The sequence below is a fragment of the Gadus chalcogrammus genome, chromosome 23, assembly GCF_026213295.1.
Source record: "Gadus chalcogrammus isolate NIFS_2021 chromosome 23, NIFS_Gcha_1.0, whole genome shotgun sequence".
NCBI classification, from domain to species: Eukaryota; Metazoa; Chordata; class Actinopteri; order Gadiformes; family Gadidae; genus Gadus; species Gadus chalcogrammus.
In genome coordinates this window covers 1,217,452-1,233,155 of record NC_079434.1, presented here as the reverse complement: position 1 = coordinate 1,233,155, position 15,704 = coordinate 1,217,452, and the positions used below count along the sequence as shown (strand labels likewise).

The following is a 15,704-nucleotide window of genomic DNA, read 5'->3' as shown; positions in this document are numbered from 1 at the left end:
AGGTGAGTATTCATATGAACAACACCTGTATTCTGTGTGTGTGTGTGTGTGTGTGTGTGTGTGTGTGTGTGTGTGTGTGTGTGTGTGTGTGTGTGTGTGTGTGTGTGTGTGTGTGAGAGAGAGTGAGAGTGAGAGTGAGAGTGAGAGAGAGAGAGAGAACACCTTTGAGTCACTACAATGAGACGGAGGATCGTAAAGCTGTTCCTGGAGTATTTCCATAGCAGCCTCACTGGGCGTGACTATAATGTAAGAATAAGCCAGGAACAGAAACCCGGCAACTTAACATCAGGGTTCATTATATCAGAATATAGGGGTGGTTGGTTTTGTGATTGTGCAAATTGAAGAGGAGGAGGCTTCGCCCTTTCTCGTTGTGTTGTGTATATGATGTGAGTTTCTATAGTGTTTGATTGTGTAATCAAAATGCAGAGGGAACAACACCATTCCATCGATACAATTCAGCACAGCTTATAGAGCACAACTTGTTGAACCCTGAAACTGCCTTAAACCCCCTCCCTGAAAGACTGGGAGAACATTAGCCTTTTGGCTCTATGTGTGTGCATGTGCATGTGCGCGTGTGTGTGTGTGTGTGTGTGTGTGTGTGTGTGTGTGTGTGTGTGTGTGTGTGTGTGTGTGTGTGTGTGTGTGTGTGTGTGAGAAATATTGCCTGTAGGTCCAGTATATGCGTTTACAATGAGTGTTCATTCTCAGAGGAAGAGCAACAGGTTTTTTTCAGGGCTTTAAATTGAAACTGGGCAGGAATAAGCCAAAACCCAGTCCCACCCATCTGTCTGGGTGCAATGGGTAATTGCAGCCAATCTTCAATCAGAACACTTGCTTTCATCTCTTTCCCGCCCGGAAGCTCTAGATAATTAAATGGCCCAGAGTCGAGCAGGGATTCAACATGTTCCCTGCAATACGAGTAGAGCCTTTTTCTTATTTATTGACCCTATCTCATCATGGAGGGGGACACCAGTGCAATCACATGACCACCCAATGCTTTTGTTTTGAAAATCCTAACTGTGAAATAATAGATGTGATGGAAATGATTGCAAGTTGAGGTTTTAAGTGTGCTTTGTCAGAAAAGATAATTATAAGGACAAGGGTATAAAACCAACAATATAATATATCAGTTTCACATTTCTCTGGATCGTTTTGCAATGGAGTTCCTCATCTACGAAAATAATGTAGGGATATTACTGACTTGTATTTGCTCATTCAGTTGTTGTCTTTCCTTCATGAAAATGCAGTGTAATGCAGTGTAATGCAACACAAGAAGTGCTGATAAAACATGTTTTTGTGGAGTGGAAGCTACACAACATGTTGGCGGAGCTGGATCCCAACACCTCCCACTCCTGCTAATGGAGAGCAGCCTGCTCTCATGTTAATCAAATCATTGCTGCCTGCAAATGGTGTGTTGGCGGGTGATTGAAAGTGTCCTGTGTGTGAATCAGAAGGCCCCGCTAAGGAGGTCAGGGCTTCACTGCTCCTGCTACGCGATAGTGAGTGTATCAATGTTTAGCATACAACATTGTACAATAATATATACAATATTGCTCAACATTCAGCTAATCATGCACACATTCACACACCGATGGCAACCATGCAAGGCGACAGCCAGCTTGGTAGTTAGGGTGAGGCGTCTTGCTCAGGGACACCTCAACACTGAGCTAAAAGGAGCCGGAGATCAAACTTGCAACCTTCCGGTTACCAGCCAACCCACTCTACCTTCTGAGCCACATACCGCCCCCTCCGGTCTAGTGAGCGTATCAATGTTGAGTGCCCAGTGAGCGTATGAATGTTGAGTGCCTAGTGAGCTTATCAATGTTGAGTACCCAGTGAGCGTATCAATGTTTAGTGTCTAGTGAGCGTATCAATGTTTAGTGTCTAGTGAGCATAACTGTTCTGCCCCCGCTTCTTTGTGTGTGTGGCGCGAACGAGCCTGGTACATCAGCTCGGCAGATAGCTAACAGTTTTCCCTCATAAAGAATGAAGCAGCTTGTTTCCTTTCCAAACTTTACTTAGGAAGCACTGTAAAACTGGACAGATACAAAATACATCTTTCAGTATCTCATACAGACGTTCAAGAACAATATTCATATATTGTCTGTTTAAAACGTTTCATAACAAACATTAACACATGCGTTAGCTTAGGGCTAACGTCTATTGGAAATTACATTAAGATGCTCGCGATTAGCATAAAGGATCAAAATATACATTCTGAACGAATTTAATTCCATGTCAAGATAGCTGTATGACATCTACTTACAGGCAAACGTGTTTTCTGGCCAACCAATACAAAAGAGAAAAATACGTGACTGTTGTTTCACCATGCATCGTCGAACTACGGCGAGACTGCTAGTACAAAAACATTGCGTTAAAAGTTGACCACTAGGGGTCTCCCTTTCACCAAATAAACATCAGAACAGCACACTCCCCGCTTGTTATAATGCGTTATGACACTATTCCCCTTTTACAAGTAGAACAACTTCAGAGACTGGTCTAGAATACACCCGTTGAGTACCCTGTCTGACCACCCTCACATCTACTTTGCGAACTTTAGAGTCTTTATGGGAATGGCATTCAACACCACTCCGACAGGCCATTCATTCCGCTTGCCCTGTGCATCCTTGAGCAGCACAACATCTCCTTCGCTCAGGTTTGGCTTGTCAACGTGCCACTTTCTCCTTGGCTGGAGTGAAACCAAGTACTCTTGACGCCAGCGTTTCCAGAATGCGTCGGCCAACGCCTGTACCTGCTTTCGCTGCTTGATTTATAAGTCTTTAAGGTCGTACTCTCCAATGGGTGGAAGCACTGGGTTGACTTTCTGTGTTAGCAGCATGGCAGGTGTAAGGACTGTAGGCATGTCTGGATCAGATGACACTGGAACAAGGGGTCTACCGTTCATAATGGCCATGACTTCAGACATGAGTGTGACCAAAACTTCATGAGACAGATGGGCAGTGTTTGTCTTTAAAAGCAGTGCATCCAGTATTCTGCGGGCAATGCCTATCATCCGTTCCCACACTCCACCCATATGGGAAGAGTGTGGAGGGTTAAAGGTCCAGGTGCTGCTTTGGTCTTCAAGGTAAGTAGTCAGTTCATGGTCACCAGAGTTTGTTCCTCTGTCAGAACGGAACAGGCGGACAGGGCCACGGACAGCTGTGAATCTCCTCAGTGCATTAACAAAGCTTATGTACTGCTCTTGTGACCATGCAAGTAAAGATGACAGCCCAACGTTTATTTTCTGCTATGCCACCTTGCGTGCGCCTTGTGCTTATGGTCCATGGACCGAACACATCAACACCTACATTTGTGAACGGGGGGCCGGGGTCAAGCCGTTCAGCAGGTAGGTTCGACATTATTTGTTCTTCCATTTTTCCTCTCAGCTTGTTACAGGTTACACACTTGTGAATGATGCTTGACACCAGTCTCTTGCCTCCAATCAGCCACAGTCCAGCAGAGCGAACAGCGCCCTCTGTCAGATGTCTTCCCTGATGAGCAACCTTTTCATGGTAATGCCTCACCAATAAGGTTGCTACGTGGTGCTTTTTGGGGACGATGATTGGGTGTTTCTCTTCCCAAGGTAAGTCGGCCAAAGGAATCCGTCCTCCAACTCTTAGCAGGCCGTCTGCGTCCACAATTGGATTCAGTTTCCTCAGAAGACTGGACTTTGGGACAACTTCACCTCTGGAAAGGCATTTCATCTCCTCAGCAAACGCATCGTGTTGAGCATTTCTGACGATTATTAGTTTTGCTTGTGTAATCTCATTCATATTGTTGACTGAGTCCTTTGTGTAGGACCTGGCCTTGTGTATGAGCTTGGTAACGGCTCGACTGAGTGACTTCCAGCTGGAGAAGCGTTCAAATCGGTTTGACCCCAGCTGACATTCAAAGGCCTTGGTTATGAAGGCTTGGACCTGTGGACGTATGTCTATGTCAGCTTCAGGGTCAATTAGCCCAAATGCCTCTGGCTGTGGGGTGTCTTTGGCTAAGAAAGCTGTTGAATGTTGAAAGACACCAGTTGGTGTCTTTCAACATGGCTGCTGGCACTGAACGAGTTCCATGGTCTGCAGGGTTGTGTTCAGTGCTGACAAAGTGCCACTGTTCAGGGCTTGTGGACTTCCTGATGCGAGTGACTCTGTTCGTATACATAAAATCGTCTGTTATCGTTGTTGATGTAGCCCAATACGATTCGGCTGTCTGTGTAGAATGTGACCTTGTGGATGTCTGTGTCGAGTTCTTCTGTGATTAACTCCGCCATTTCAACAGCCAAGACAGCACCACAAAGTTCGAGCCGTGGTACAGTGTGTGGAGGATGAGGTGCCAGCTTTGACTTGCCCATGACGAATCCAATGTGAGTGTGTCCATTTTCATCTGTTGCTTTAAGATAGGCCACTGCTGATATGGCCATAGTGGAAGCATCAGAGAAGACACAGAGTTATCTATGTTTGGTGGAGCACAAAGAAACAGGCACATAGGTTATTTCAATCTGAAGCTGCTCAAGCTCATGGAGTGAGTCGGTCCACATTTTCCACTGTTCCTCTTTTAACGCTGGCAGGGGAGCATCCCATTCAGCTTGTTCGGCAGACAGCTCCCTGACTAAGGCCTTTCCTTGAATTGTGACAGGTGCCACGTAGCCCAGGGGGTCATAAAGCCCATTTGCAGTAGACAGGATTCCCCTTCTAGTAAATGGCTTCTTCTCTCTGGATACACGGAAAGTGAATGTGTCTGACTGCAAGTTCCAGGTGAGTCCCAAGCTGCGCTGCAGTGGCAAGTGGTCAGCAGTTAGCTCCAGATCCACTAAGTTTTTGGCCCGCTCCTCAGGCGGAAAGGCATCCATCACAGTGCGGCTGTTAGAGGCTATTTTGTGTAGCTTAATGCTTGACTCTGCTAACATTTCTTTTGTACTTTGCAGGACGGCAATGGCCTTTTCTTCAGTGGGGAATGAGGATAGCCCATCATCAACATAGAAGTTTCTCATGACAAACTGTCTGGCTTCGCTGCCGTGTTCCTTTTCTCCATGCAGGGATGCTTTTCTCAGGCTGTAGATGGCTACCGCTGGGGAAGGACAGTTGCCGAAAACATGTACCTTCATCCGGTACTCAGTGATGCGTTTGGTTGGGTTGTTATCTTCAAAGCACAAAAATCTCACAAAATCTCGATGCTCTTTCTGGACAATGAAGCAGTAGAACATCTGCTGCACATCGGCTGTTACTGCTACAGGCTCTCTGCGGAAGCGCATCAGGACCCCCAGTAAGGTGTTGTTCATGTCAGGCCCACTGAGAAGGACGTCATTGAGGGAGGTACCTTCGTGCTTCGCACTGGAATCAAACACTACCCGTATCTGGTCCTTTTTCTGTGGGTGATAAACACCCAATATTGGTAAGTACCAGCACTCTTGTTGAGGCCTCAGCTCTGGAGCAGGCTCTGCTTGGTCTGCGTCAAACATGGCTTGCATGAAGTTGAAGAACTGTTCTTTCATGGCACTTTTCTTCTCCAGCATGCGACGGAGGGAGGCGAGACGGTTGACAGCATGCTGCCTGTTGTTGGGCAGACGCGGCCTATTTGGCCTGAATGGCAGCGGTGCTACCCAGCAGTTTTTGTTGTTCATGTAGACTTCCTTATCCATGAGGTCAAGAAACAACTCATCTTCGATGGAAAGGCCAACTTGGTCGTCACGCTGTGTTCTTTGAAACACGTTTCTGCCCAGGCTGTCTATTTCATTGGTTGCAGGAGACACGCATGGAGAGGTGTGGGGTGGCACAGCACTGTCAATCTTCTTTCTGACTGTTAAGCTGCTGTTGCATGGGCTGAGGAGGGAGTGGTGCCCGCTTATCAGCACACTGGTTCTGAAGATGCTGACAGTGGTGGGTTTGTGTGTTCTTCCCAGACACACATCTCCGATTATCACCCATCCCAGGTCGAGACGTTGGGCAAACGGTGCTTTGTGTGGCCCGTTACATTGTTCTCGCACTTTGTGCACCTGAATTAGGTCTCTTCCGAGGAGAAGGAGGATGGACGCTTCTGGGTCCAGGACTGGGATTTTGTCTGCCAAGTGTTTGAGGTCAGGATGGTGTCTGACTGCATCTGGTGACGGTATTTCAGACCTGTCGTCTGGCAGCATGTCACACTCAATCAGCGTAGGCAAAGGAATGTGGATGTTGCCGTCTATTGACTCCACCAAGAAGTTGCTGGCTCGCCGTCCGGCCGTATCCACCACTCCTGAGCACGTCTTCAAAGTGTATTGTTTTCCTGTGCCTTGAATTCCAAAGTGTTCAAAGAATTCTGTTCTGCCTAGCAACTTGTTGCTCTGCTCATCAAGAACAATGTAGGTCTTCATGGCTAGGTGTCTTTGACCTGCAGGATACACTAATGCAAGACAGATTTTGGAGCATGATTTTGAAGTGTTCACACTTCCACAGATTTCCGTGCATTTCGACGTCACAGACGGAATGGCTTCCAGCGTCTGCCGCTCCCCGCTGTGATCCACGGTACTCACATGGGCCTCGGTTTTCCATGGAGCAGGACCTGGATGTAGCGCTGCTGGGTGTCTGTCGCTGTTGCACTCCTGGCACAGCACAGGCTTCCCACAGTCCTTAGCAACATGAGTGGACGACGCACAACATTTGAAACAGATGTGTTTTTCCTTCAGATACGCTTTTCTTTCTTCCAGAGTTTTGTTTCTGAAGCTACGACATTTTCTCAATGGCTGAGGCTTGTTATGTAGTGGACACTGTTTGTCTGGGTCATCATGTTTCCTGACTGCTGTGTTGTTATCGTCGCCACTTGTTGAGATTTCAGTCCTACTCACAGCAACTGATGTTCTTGTGTGATGACTGGACGGCTGGAAAACACTCTTTTCTGTCTTTGTTGTACGCCATGCTTCTGTTATGCTAGCAAAGCTAGGATCGTTGCGTGTTTTTGCTTGTTCACAGACAAAGTTGACAAAGACTGAAAAAGGAGGATATGGTACTCCTTGTAACGTGATCCTACGGTAATCCACCTCTCTTGCAGGTTGGACGGGAGTTTCTGGACTATTGGGTTTACTCCACGGGAGGTGTTGAAGTATGCAAGACCAGGTAGGAATCCATCTGCCCTGGCTGCTTCAAGTTCCATGAGAATATCTCCCAGTTCTCTTAGCTTGTGGTTTTCTTTGAATGAGATTTTAGGAAATTCTTCAACTTTTCCTAGAAGAGCGTTTTCAATCACCTCTGGTGAGCCATACATATCTTCCAGTCTTTGCCATAACATCCTGAGGCCTGAAGGTGGAATGTGAATGTGCACCGCTCTGATTCTTTTAGCTTGCTCAGACGACGAAGGCCCCAGCCATTTGCACAGCAGATCAAGCTCCTCTCTGGGAGAGAGTTTTAGGTCGTCGGTGGAGCTGTTGAAAGATGCCTTCCAGGCCCAGTAGTTCTCTGGCTTGTCCTCAAACTTCAGCAGGCCCGAACTCACCAGCTCACGTCGCATCAGGTACCTCCCTAGGTCTGTTGCAGCCACAGCGCTGGATGAGCTTGTGTTGGACATAGGGAATGACTCTGTGTGGTAAGGCTGGGAAGGTTGGAAATCATCACTGGTTGGTTTCAGGTTGTAGGAGAGCCCTCTGTAGCTGTATGATTTTTTCTGTGCAGTGCTGGTTGCCTGATTTGGGATCCAGGTGTCTTCTCCTGTGAGTGTGTGGGGTTGAGGCAGCTCAATAAATTCATGGTCACTGCTTTCACTCAGATGTGCATGGCCCTGGTTTTCACATTTGTTTGCTTCACCACTGTCCATGGTAGGCTGGCGCTCTGGTGAATGTGAAGTTTTCTGTGGCTTTGCATCTGATGGTGAGACTGTGACTGTATTTACCATGCAGGCTGCTTTTTCACCCTGATAGGACTGGTGACCTGGATTTGTAACAGGAGTCTGCATTTCAGCATTTGAATTGTGCATTTCGACTTGGGTTAGAGGTTCTGTGTTTTCATTTGCTCTCCTTTTAATTGGGCTTGACAATTCATAATCATATTCTTCAGCGGATGATTCTAAGATTAAAGCTTCAGCGTTTGCAGCCGCCGCTGCCTTTTCTAATTTCAGTTCATGCAGACTGGCGTTTAGAATGGCTTGCTGTTTTAGTAGCTCTGCCTCTTGCATATGCTCGTCGAGCATATGCAAACTCAGCACGTGCAGCTTCTGCTTTAGCCCGTGCTTGCACTGCCATAGAATTAGCTACAGATTGTCTGCTGGTTCTGGAGTAGTTGGATACGAGTGATCTTGTTTCTAGTTCATCACAATCCTCTTATTTTCTTCTAAGTGACATGGTGATTGTGTTAGAGATGGTATTTTACCTCCAGATCGGACGAACGCTGGCCGTTGGAAGAGTTGCCTTTTTACTGTTCTGCCCCCGCTTCTTTGTGTGTGTGGCGCGAACTAGCCTGGTACATCAGCTCGGCAGATAGCTAACAGTTTTCCCTCATAAAGAATGAAGCAGCTTGTTTCCTTTCCAAACTTTACTTAGGAAGCACTGTAAAACTGGACAGATACAAAATACATCTTTCAGTAACTCATACAGACGTTCAAGAACAATATTCATATATTGTCTGTTTAAAACGTTTCATAACAAACATTAACACATGCGTTAGCTTAGGGCTAACGTCTATTGGAAGTTACATTAAGATGCTCGCGATTAGCATAAAGGATCAAAATATACATTCTGAACGAATTTAATTCCATGTCAAGATAGCTGTATGACATCTACTTACAGGCAAACGTGTTTTCTGGCCAACCAATACAAAAGAGAAAAATACGTGACTGAATTGTTTCACCATGCATCGTCGAACTACGGCGAGACTGCTAGTACAAAAACATTGCGTTAAAAGTTGACCACTAGGGGTCTCCCTTTCACCAAATAAACATCAGAACAGCACAATAACAATGTTTAGTTCGCCATTGGTCCACTGAGCTCCGTCGGTACTTTTAAGCACACCGAACTTCACCGCTGTCAAGGAAAGTGGATTTATTGCCTGATTCACGTTCCACCAGTCTTGGCTGCGGACTCGCATCCAAATTCCTCTTGTTTGCGGCGGAGCTTATCGTAAATATAAAGATCTGACGAGAAATTGACGTTGCTGCGCTGTCCTGCTACTTCTTAATTGAAGGAGCAGGCAGAGAAAAGCTCTCTCCTGCTGTGCTTTCATTAAAATCAAATTTAAAATCCCTATAGTGATAAGACATCCATTATGTCGCCGCTGGTCCAGAGATGTGTCAGGTGTGCGCGAGAGACATAACGGACACTTTTGTTACTGCCATGTATACAGTACATTCGGAACACATTTTAGGAACAGATCTATGCCGCATAGAAATCTATGCGGATCAGATGTGCCATGTAAACGCGGCTACTGTGTAGTGGCAAACCCTTTGCTCACCCTTCTTGTTCCACCACAGGTTAGAGGCAAAGATGTCCGACACACATTTCCTTGAAAGCACACAGAGTGTGTTTGACTTGATACTGACATATTTATTAAACAATAATCTCCGGTTGACTTTCCAGAAAAAACAAAACAAAATAAACTAAAAATACGTCTGCACATCACCACAAATCAATGTTTAGTGTAAAGTGAGCGTATCAATGTTTAGTTTCTAGTGAGTTATGGCACACACTTCATAGCACTGAAAAAGCTCTTGTTAAAATAACCAATGATCCCCTCATGGCTGGACTACTCACCATTAGACTCTGGACTACTCACCATTCTGATCCTCCTGGACCAGAGTGCGGCTTTTGACCACATTTCCCACACCATCCTCATTGACCGATTTGCCTCCCTTGGAATATCGGATTCAACCATGGACTGGTTTAAATCGTATCTCTCTGGCCGTACTCAGTTTGTCCAACTCAAAACATTTAGATCCCATTCTTCCCCCGTCTCCTCTGGTGTACCCCAAGGTTCTGTCCTTTGACCCCTCCTGTTCATTATCTATCTCCTCCCTCTTGGCTTTCTCAAGCTCAACTGTTATAAAACTGAAATCCTCCTTACTGGCACCAAATCCACCCACTCTTAAAAAAATACTTTTCCATCTCCATATACAATTCATCAGTTTCCTCCTCTCCCCAGGTCAAGAGTCTGGGTGTCATCCTGGATAGCACCCTATTATTTCAGTCCCATATCAATTATGTCCCTCGGTCAGCATACTTCCATCTATGTACAAGACGCTGCAGTCCGTATCATTACTAAAACATCCTCCATCACTCACATAACACCTGTCCTGTAGCAACTCCATTGGCTCCCCATCAAATATCGCATCATCTACAATATCCTTCTCCTCACATTCAAGGCCATCATTAATCTTGCCCCTCAGTCTCTTACCAAGCTCCTCCATATCAAGACACACATCTGTTCCCTCAGATCTTCTTCCTCCATCTAGCTCATCCTCCCACCTGCTCGCCTGGTTACCATGGGGTCAAGAGCATTCAGTCGCTCAGCCAGTTCCATTTTCACCTTCAAATCTCACCTGAAAACGTATCTATTCGACAAGCCTACTCCCTTTAAATCAGTTGCATTCTTGGGCTAGAATGACCCCACTAATTTCTCTTATACAATGTTTTATTATGTTGTTGTTGTTGTTTTTTTTGCTTGCTCTTATAACTGTTTGATTTTGTAAGGTGACCTTGAGTCTCAAGAAAGGCGCCCATAAATAAAATGGATCATTATTATTATTAGGATGTGTACGTGTGTAGAGGTCATGTGCATAGATGTGTTGATGTTATGTGAGTAGATTTGATATTTGAGTATATGAGTGTATTTGTGCAGAATTCGTGTGTATAATGACTGTGGTTTTGAAAGACAACTGGATGAGAAGGATTTGGAGGGCAATCGTTGTTGGACTTTTGGACACAGCCACACAGTGAACACACACTGTGCTTATCGCTGTGCGCTTTTTCCTTGGATTTTGAGACCACATATCAGTGTGGGAAAGGCTTTTCTTCACTTGCCATCATGAAAATGAAAAACAGAACTAGGACTGATGTTTTTGTGGCAAAGTCTGCAAGAACCCACGTGGCCTGAAAATCCACCAGGCCAAATTGAAATGCGTGCAAATGGTGCAAGTGTCACAGCGCACAGGAGATACTCCTGGTTAGACGCAAGAGGAGCCAGGCCCGGAGTCAACCCTCAGTGCTCGGGACCTCCAGGTGACACAAGCCTCAGCACAACGCAGAATATCAGAACATCGTCAGGTTAAGTGGCCCCAAGCTAGCAAGGAGAAGGAGTTGCTCCAACGAAGATGTTAATTCCATCATCTAAGAAACAGCCAAGAGGGAGGCTGACAGACGCCTCCAATCAATGACCACCATCATTGTCTCTCTAGCAGCAGAAAGATTCGGGTTGGAAGAAAATAAAGCAGCAAAAGCCCCATATACCATGAGCAACAGAGTGACCAAGATCTTCCATCTCAGGAAGGAGCTGAAGAGCCTGAGGCAACAGTACAACGAAGCGAGTGAGGAGGAGAGGGATGCTCTCTCAGAGCTGTGCCGCATCGTCCGCAAGAAGCTTACTACCTTGACGAGAGCCGAGTTGCATCGGAGGCGAAGGAAGGAGAGGGTCACGAACCCCCTTTCCAGCCTAACCCGTTCGGGTTTAATAAACAGCTGCTGGGGCAGAAGCGCAGTGGTTAGCTCACCTCCCCCAAATCTGAGATCGACAGCTACCTCAGAGACACCTACAGTGACGCAACCAGGGAGCAAGATCTGGGCCAATGCAAGTTCTTGAATACTCCACCTGCACCAACCCTGGACTTCCAGGGAAAGGAGCCCACCTTGATAGAGACCCAGGAGGTGTTCAAAAAGGCAAGAGCGAGCTCAGCCCCAGGACCAAGTGAGGTAACCTACAAGGTGTAAGTATTGCCCGAGGCTACTCCACAGGCACTGGAGTATCCTGAAGGTGATTTGGAGGAGGGGCAAGATTGCTCCTCAGTGGAGATGTGTGGGAGAACATTGATCAGAGAACATTGATCAGTCGCACACAGGCGTGGTCACCCAGATGATCCGGGAAGTCCGGGAGAACAAGGGGGACCTAGTGGAGCTGTGGTTGGACTTCACAAACGTCCATAGCTCCATACCCCACAAGCTGGTGGAGGTGGCTCTGAACCGGCACCACGTCCCAGGCAAGATCAGAGACCTCATACTGGACTATTACAACAGCTACAGTTTGAGGGTCTTCTCCGGGACAAAATCGGAGTGGATCTCAATTTCTCAGTGATTACAATTTCAGTGATGCTCTTCGCGCTCGCAATGATCATGCTGGTGAATTCAGCTGAGGTTGAGTGCAGAAGACCCCTCCCCAAGTCTGGTGTCCGACAACCTCCCATCAGGGCCTTCATGGATGACCTGACCGTGACAACCACATCTGTCCCGGAGAAAAGGTGGATCCTGAAAAGTCTGGAGGAACAGATCAATTAGGCTCGCATGAGCTTCAAACTAGTGAAATCCAGATCCCTGGTGCTAAAGAAGGGCAATCCCGTCAACAATTACCATTTGACTGTTGGCGGCAGTCAGATGCCATCAATCAGTGTGAAACCAGGGAAGAGCCTGGGGAAGGTTTTCGACTGCAGTCTAGGGACACAGAATCCATCCGAGCAACCACTGGAAGCGTGGGTGGCGGCTGTGGACAAGTCAGGCATCCTCACATGGATCTTCTGGCCCCTCTTGGTCTACGAAGTCAAGATCTCCACCGTTGAGGGCTTCAAGAGGAGGGTCAGCAAATTCCTACGGAAGTGGTTGGGTCTTCCCCGAACCTTGAGCAACATTGCCCTGAATGGGAAGAACACCATGCTGAAGCTCCCCTTCAGCAGCCTGATGGAAGAATTCATGGTGACCCGTAAAAGGGAGGTCCTGCAATACCGAGAGTCGAGCGACTCAAAGGTCTACAAGGCCGGCATCCAGGTCAGAACAGGTCGGAAGTGGAAGGCAGCAGAGGCCGTCGAGGTCGCAGAGTTTCGGCTGAGACACAGGCATGGTGACAAGCGGGAGGGCTGGCCTTGGTAGTAGCACAAAACCACGCTTCGACAAGGCAAAGAGGAAGGACAGGAGGCCCATGATCCAGGAGGAGGTGCAAGCGTCAGTCTAGGAGGAGCGAGCCAGCCGGATAATTATAATCCAGCAGCAGGGAGCCGGGACAAGATGGGAGCAGGCGGTGGAGCGAAAGGTGTCATGGGCCGAGCTTTGGATAAAGGAGCCCCATCGCATCAAGTTCTTGATCCAGGGACCCATGAGCATATTCTCAGCTCCTGCTCGAAAGCCCTGGGGGAGGGGGCTACATATTCACTCGGCAGCGGAATCAACGACTGCAACCATATCCGCCAAGCGAAGAAAACCATCACTTTCAACAGAGCTGGTCAGAGGCCAAAAGCATCTTCCAGGACCCCCTCAACCTACCTGCTCTCCAGCACAAGACTGGGAGCTGAAGGTTGACCTGGAGAAGATAGTGTGTACATGTTGTGCGTATAATGTGAGTGCGGATATTGCAGTGGCGGAGTGGTAATCTGGAAAGTTTGGAGAATTGCCGTTAAAGGTTCCTTGGCATGAAAAGCTCACTTTATGAGGTTTTCTAACATTAATATGAGTTCCCCTAGCCTGCCTATGGTCCCCCAATGGCTGTGTGTGTGTGTGTGTGTGTGTGTGTGTGTGTGTGTGTGTGTGTGTGTGTGTGTGTGTGTGTGTGTGTGTGTGTGTGTGTGTCTGTGTGTGTGTGTGTGTGTGTGTGTGTGTGTGTGTGTGTGTGTGTGAGTGAGATTGCACACACTGTAACGAAGTGTTGTACACTTCTTTGTTATTTGGATAACCGTTCTGCTTTTGGTGTTATGCCGCATAACACGTTGGACTCTCTGACGTCTCTTGTATTTCCACAAAGGGCTGGGCGATTTGGCCTAAAAATAAAATCTCGATTATTTCTAACTAATGGACAATTTACGATTTAAACCTCGATTTTTTTTTCTGTTTTCCTCTAAACAAATTAAAAAGACCAAGGCAAAATTTAAATACATGTTTTCTTTATTAACACAATAAAAATAAAGGAGATTACCAAGTAATCTAGGCCTATGTGAACCAATAAAAAATAAAAAATAAAATCAGCACCACCTGGCTGTCATTATTGTGCAAAGATTTTTTTAAATCAAACTGAAAAAAAAAGTAGGCCATCCCTGAAAAACTTGTAAAATGCGTTCGACTTTCTACAAATCTTACACGGAACAGTTTGTTCTATGTCTGACTGCTTGTACCCGAACCACTTCCATACAACTGAAGTAGCACCCTTTTTATGAATGATTTCTTCATATGTGTTCGTGGACATTTTTATGGTAGGGGAGATCCGGGTCGATTGAAACACGGGACGATTGAAACACAGCGATTTCCTCGAAAACCACGCAAGGCTTTCACGTCAAATTTCGTCACTACGTTCAGCACGCAAGACTGACCAACCCCGCGAAATTTCGTGTAATGACGTCCGACCGTTCAAATGTTATCCCCCGAACCTGTTTTCGAGAGCGCCAAGTATAATCCTTCCTGTGGTAGTTTTTTTGTAATAAATAGTTGTTTTTTGTTTCATGCCATAATAATATGAATATGGTTGCATAAAAACAAGAGTAAGGTCAATAGTTTATTTTTTAAGTATGCTGTTTCATTCGTCCCGCATGTGTTTCAAACGTCCCGACTAGGCGGGGCGTTTGAAACAGATGTCGACTTACGTTCAAAGTAAAAAAACTGCTCGATCATCCAACATATATATTCAATTACACTTGTAACTAAGAAAACACACATGTGAGTTGTTGAACACAAATTATTTGTATACGTAACGTCATCTTTGAAAAAGACGTTTAACAGAAAAGTGTTTCAATCAACCCCGCTCTCCCCTACGTCTGTCGGGGGCGCGGTGAATGTGATTGTAGTAGGCTGAGTTTTACGCGCGTTCTGGAAAGTGAGAGTGGAGGCTACTACGGAGTCCCATAAAGCAAAACAAATCTGAAGAGTCTAGAACTGTTTTTAAATCGCGATTTTTCGGTTCAGCCATTTCAAAAACCGTAGCAAAGTAAAGATCCGAATTAATCGTTTAAACCGAAAAAATCGCCCAGCCCTATTTCCACAACGAGAATCGTAGTGGGGGTTATCTCAGCCATGGTTTGGAAGGAATTGGGGGAAAGGAACTTTGGCTTTGATTCCCTGAAATACATGAACCACGACAGAGGAAAAAGGGATTGTTGCCTGCGATTGTCTCCCACTGGAGCCCCGCTGCTAGCTGCCGCGAGGCACCGCCACCGTGGCGGTGGTGCCTCGGTGCTGCCCGCTGGCGAGGCGGTGGTGCCCACGTGCTGCCCGCTGCCCACTGCCGAGGCTGTGGTCCCTCGGTAGCGGGTAGCGGGGCTCCGGCGGGAGCCAATCGCGGTCAACAATCCCTTCCTCCTCCATGTCGCAGTTCAGTCTTCTTCAGATTGATGTGGAAGTGGAAATACCAGAGACATCGGAGAACCCATCGCTGTGTCGTTTGAAATTCATACTATTGTCTGGAGGCGCACACAGCTTATGGCCGTGATAATATCTATTATATGACATATATAACAATGTATAATATGATATTATTTAGATATAGAGCTCCAGGACTCCCGCTGGGGCACCCGGAGTGTTTTAGAAAATGTACAGAACACAGCCAAAAGCTGTATGTGCCTCGCCATTGCGATGCATC

General features: G+C 46.6%; 1 protein-coding gene and 1 pseudogene across 2 annotated transcripts in view; one reads left to right on the top strand and one right to left on the bottom strand.

The window, feature by feature from the left end:
• Positions 1 to 8,827, bottom strand: part of vipr1b (vasoactive intestinal peptide receptor 1b) — a 52,596-nt gene extending 43,769 nt beyond the window's left edge. Inside the window, exons 1-2 of one of the 2 annotated variants that reach the window (XM_056583692.1) lie at positions 8,739 to 8,827; positions 8,325 to 8,508 (exon numbers count right to left, since the gene is read on the bottom strand). Coding sequence is in view for 1 of the 2 variants with exons in the window: in XM_056583691.1 (XP_056439666.1) it covers positions 6,889 to 8,145 (1,257 nt within the window). In the remaining variant the exon portion in view is untranslated. Of the gene's footprint in view, positions 1 to 6,347; positions 8,509 to 8,738 lie in introns of those variants that run through there. The other variant, XM_056583691.1, reaches the window with a different exon arrangement.
• Positions 8,828 to 11,206: 2,379 nt separating this feature from the next.
• On the top strand, positions 11,207 to 15,373 carry LOC130377587 (uncharacterized; annotated as a pseudogene).
• Positions 15,374 to 15,704: the final 331 nt, after the last annotated feature.